Source organism: Manis pentadactyla, chromosome 11 (assembly GCF_030020395.1).
Source record: "Manis pentadactyla isolate mManPen7 chromosome 11, mManPen7.hap1, whole genome shotgun sequence".
NCBI classification, from domain to species: Eukaryota; Metazoa; Chordata; class Mammalia; order Pholidota; family Manidae; genus Manis; species Manis pentadactyla.
Genome location: NC_080029.1, coordinates 480778 through 485955, shown reverse-complemented (window position 1 = coordinate 485955; position 5178 = coordinate 480778). Strand labels below are relative to the sequence as shown.

Genomic DNA, 5178 nt, shown 5'->3' with positions numbered 1-5178 from the left:
CTGAGACTTTTAGGATTCAGGGAAATTGTCTCTTAAATCTGACTTCCTGCGTGCAGGTCAATTTCTTTGCCATTGTCTTGATTTCCTGTAAAACCTGAAATTCACTGGAGGTAAAGAACAAGAGCTCCGGGAGGGATTGGAGTTGCTCTGAATCATTCATTGGCCTTTCCACGGATTCAAGTTGCAAGAAACAATTGATGCTTTCAAATTAAAAAAAAAAATTCTTGTAAGTGTTGTTCTGTGAGATCTTTATTCTTTATCTCCTTCCTGATCTGGAATGAGGGAGTCAGGAAGTCATCGTCCCCTGTCCCCTCCTCAGCCCAGCACACCCCCTGTCCCTCAGGGTTTCTGACGTGCTCAGGATGTGGGTTCTCACACTGTGTCTCTCGCACAGTAATACACGGCCGTGTCCTCAGGCCTCAGACTGCTCAGCTCCATGAAGGCTGTGCTCGTGGACGTGTCCCTGGTCATGGTGACTCGGCCCTGGAACTTCTGGGCATAGCTTGGGACTCCAGTATTAGTGTTGATCCATCCCATCCACTCGAGCCCTTGTCCTGGGACCTGCCGCACCCAGTTCACACCATAGCTGGTGAAGGTGTATCCGGATGCCTTGCAGGAGACCTTCACGGACGTCCCCGGCTTCTTCAGCTCAGCCCCAGACTGCACCAGCTGGACCTGGGAGTGGACACCTGTGGGAGGACATGGGAGGGGATGACATGCCCATGACTGGCCCTGTGCCCTCCTCAGCCCAGGGACTGGGGATCCCCGCACCTGCAGCCAGTGCCAGGAGGAAGAGGACTCTCCAGCTCCAGTCCATGGTGAGGGGGTTGCTCTCAGGGGCTCTGTAGGGGGGGTGCGGTGCTGGGGTGATGTTCTTGGGGCACAGACATGCCCATATTTAACCTGGTGCACCTCAGCTCGTTTGCATATTCATGATGCAGAATACTTTATAGAGAGGCTGGGCCCTACCTGAGAATGAGCAGGTAGGGGACACAGGGACCATCCTCATGGGAGTGAGGAGCCCAAGTCCCAGTTCTTCTTTGCAGACATGTGTCCCCGTCACATCCCTGAGCTCAGTTCAGACAGAGCTCCTCCCAGTGTGGAAAAGCCCCATGGAAGGTCCTGGTCCCTGTGAGCCCTCCCTGAATGGCATGGACACCCCATGACCTTGTGCTCACATCTTAAATCTGAGTGTCTTACACCTAGGATCTCAGGGTCCCCAAAATGCTGCACCAGTGAGTGAATCCCTCCCTGTCCTTCAGCTCCTCCTTCTCAGAAGCCCTGTAAATGCCCGCTTGGCCCCTGGCTCTCCACGAATGTATCAGGTTGGGTGAACACTTCTCACAGGAGAGGATATTATAGCTCACAGCAGCTGTCTGTATGCAGCTTTAAACTGGGTGAAAGTTTTTATAGGAAGTCAGTGCCAGGCCCCCGGAGGGAAGCACTTCCCACCCCCTGCACCTGCTCCAGGGCTGCAGGCCTGTCCTGGGGAGCCAGCGCCCCCTGCAGCCCAGCCCCTGTCCTGCAGAACATGTCCTGTCTGGGCCCCCAGCCCATTTCTCTCAGCACCTCTAGTCCAGTGTACGTGGCTGTGTCCTCCCTCAGGTGCTCTTTCAGGGCACCACGTGCCCCGACATGGTTTCCGGAGACAGAGAGGGGGCCTTACTAAACCCACATGCTCTGCACAGAGACCAGGGGGGACTTCATGCCACCCCAGGGGGCTCCTTCCCTGGAGTTGCTGGAGGCCCTGACAGTCCACACTCAGGGTGAGTCCAGACCCTCAGGGCTCTGGGGCCTAGAGTCTCCTTGAGGCTCCTCTGCACAAGGTACCACCTGAATTCATCTGCACATACTGACCTCATACACTAGCCCACTGCATGCCTACACACCCACACCCACACACACACACACACACGTAGAAGGTGGTGTTCTTGCTGACTCCAGACTTGCCCCTCCCTGTGTCTAGCACATGGGCAGTGACCCCACACTAACTCTAGGCCTGGGGACAGTGACTTCCTCTCTCCATCAGAACCACAGTGAACCTTCCACAGCACAGAATAGGACGTTCATGCCCATGTGTTTGTTCCTGTAGCACCTGGGATCCTGCAGACGCTCAGTAACAGTGGGACACATTGTCCCTCAAATAGATATGGGCCGTGTTCCTTCTTGGCCCAGTCAGTACACAGCAGCCTTGTTTCCCCTGGAGCCCAGGCCTGGATGGGAGACCCCTAAGTGTGAGGGTGAGGCAGCTCCCCTCCAGCTGACTCAGGGGAGCTGCTCTGTTGGGGCACCCGAGGGGAGCGGCAGCCGGGGCAGGTGAGTGAGTACAGGTCGTGAAGGGTCCCTGGCTTCTGCAGGACTCCTGGTCACTGTGAGGGACTCACTTCTGTCCATCTTGGGGGCTCCACCCTGCTGGTCACCACCCCTCTGACCCCCAATCCATGGGCCTCAGGCCTGGCATCTGGCCCAGCGTCAGACTCCCTACTTTGTCCCCAAGGATGGCACCAGGCAGGTTCCTGTGGGACCCCCACCTCTTCACTCCTGGTCTGTGTGTCTGATGGAAACCTGGGACACACCTGATGCCCCACAAATCCCATGAGGACAGGGAACCTCTGGCAGAGTCATCAAGGGCACAGAGAGAGGAAGGGTCTGAGGCCAAGGAGAGGGTCCTGATCTGTGTCTGGAGCTGACAGGGTCACAGAGGCACAGCTGTCCTGCCCCTGAGTCCCTGTGACTGTTCTCTCTGGGTGTCCCCGAGTCCCCTTGGGCAGACACCGTGTGTGTTCTGTGGCACCTGCAGCATAGTCTGATCATATCACGTTGGGTGGTGTATGTGTGGAGGGCATTATTTCCTCATGATTAAACACTAGGATTCAGTGGAACTGCTCTGGGCTGTGACCCTCACAAATCTGCTCCATGGAGCATGTCCCCTGCCCCCAAATATGCCCTAGATGAAGGGTCCCCAGTCTGTATCTCTGAAACACAATCCTGTTCACTATTATTCACCCAACAGGTGACATCACATGATGGTGGGTCCAGAGCAGGGAGGAATCCCCTCCCACCCCAGAACACAGGTCAGGAGAGTCCTTCCCTGAGGGTCTGCCTGGAGAAGGTCTGGGGGATTTCTCAGGGATCAGTCATCTCCCCTAGTCAGAGCCATGAGGGGGTGTGTGGATCCCATCTGAGAACCTGGAGGCCCTGGAGGGAAGGCCAACACCAGGGTGGGTGTGGCCCAGGTGCTGTCCTCCCCTTACCAGAGCCCCCTGTGCCCCCACCGTGCATGACCGTCCCCTGAAAGGGCTCCTGCTCCTTGTGCTCCTGCAGCTTCTGTTCCAGGTGAGCAGATCACTCTGTGCCCTGGGAGGAGCATCAGAGAGAATCCTCTGACCTCACTGAAGGGGTTTTATCGGGAATGTTAGGTAGCAGTGCTGATGGGGAAACCTGGAGAGTGTGTTCGGCTCACGGCTCACCACGGTCATCCTCTGCTCTGGCTGCTGTAATGATGACCCACAGGCCGGGTGGCTGATGAACAGCAGGAATTTATTTCTCACAGCTGTGGGGTCTGCGATCCTGATCCCAGGTGCCAGCAGGATGGGTGACTGGGGAGAACCTCCTCCCTGGGGGGGCTGTCCCTCCTGTGACCTCACGTGGAGGGAGGGGACACAGGAGCCTCCTCAGTGCTGCTTCACGAGGGCCCTGGCCCCACTCATGGAGCTCCGCCTCCTGACCTCAGTGCTTCCCAGAGGCCCCGCCTCCTAACAGCATGTTGGCCATTAGGATTCAAAGTGCACATTCTGAGGTAGTTTCAGTTTTAACCTGATAGCAACCCCTGAAGAATCAATACACAATTCCAGCAACCGGAAGGCTGCTCCGAAAGAGCCCGTCAGCTGAGGAATCACACGGATCCTTGGAAGCCTCTGATCTTTGGACCCACAAGGCTGATGCATCTGTTTCATAATCGGGTCATGACTTTGGGGAGTAGACAGCCTCCACCCAGACTCTGGACCAACCCTGGACAATTGGATTATTAGTATTACTTTGCTATTATTATTGCTTGCTGACATGTAAACATACCTCCTATAGACTCAGGTTATTGTACCTGCATCTACCTGCAAAGTTTGCTGGTGAGGAGGCAGAAACCAGGAAGGCTCAGTGAGGGTTAGGAAGGCCTGGGATGATGGGCAGGGGCACGGGGTGGCCAGGGACCCGAGAGCTTGAATAGAATTGGAGGATTGAGGCAGAGACACATCCTCTGAGCAGATGATAGGGTCAGACCTTGTCCACTAAGAAGTCCAGTCCCAGTGTATTTTAGGTTTCTGGTGGTTCTGGGATGCATCTGAGGGTGGCTGACTCACCAGTAGATGGGTGTTGTCCATGGATGGGGTCAGACCCTCTTTGGGCTCTGGATCATTGTCCAAGTTTTTATTTTTCTCTCAAAAACAGGACAACTTGTTTTCGAATGTCCTGGCTTTCGTCATGTCTGCAAACATCTGGGGACAAATCGGGAGACCCTGTGGTTGGCAAGGTCCTGGGAGGACTTCGCGCTGCCTAGAAGCAGGCTTGTGGGTCAAATGTTGGCTTTTGCAGAGGCTCAGTTTGCAAGTTAAGGGCCGTTGGCTTCCATTTCTCTACCCTCCTGTGATCCTGCAAGCTGACCCCAAATGACTGAGTGGCAGTGGCTATAACAATGCTTAGACATTGTCCTGTCCACCCATCCACACTCCTCCAGTGTCCTCTTAAATCAGGGAGAAGATTTCTGTCTCATGTGGAAATGGACTAATGTTATGCTTGGGACCTCAGCTACGGTGCTGGGAGCCTTTGCAAAGTCTGTGACTGCATCCCACAGGGTCTTGGGGTGCCCCATCTTCCTGAGGACACAACCTTAGGTCAGCCCACACGGAGGGAAGGGCCTCCACGGTCACTCCCGGCAGGCCCAGGCTGCCAGCCTGCAGCCCAGCCCCTTCCCAGTCCTTTGCATGTGCATCTGATGCTCTAGCCACCTGTTCTCCTGATGTGGGTGGCTCCCTGGAGGCTGCCTGTCTTTTTGATGACCGCCAGGTAGGCACAGGTAAGAACCCTTCATACTGTGTGTGCACAGGTGTTTGGAGACTGGTGGACATTCACAGCCACACACACTGGTGTCCACAATGAAGGGAGCCTGCAGTGGCAACCAGATGG

General features: G+C 55.5%; 1 gene segment (V, D, J or C); it reads right to left on the bottom strand.

The window, feature by feature from the left end:
• Positions 1 to 219: 219 nt before the first annotated feature.
• On the bottom strand, positions 220 to 904 carry LOC118910663 (immunoglobulin heavy variable 1-8-like). The segment is given in 2 exon segments: positions 220 to 689; positions 772 to 904. Coding segments are annotated over 2 exon segments (363 nt in total).
• Positions 905 to 5178: the final 4274 nt, after the last annotated feature.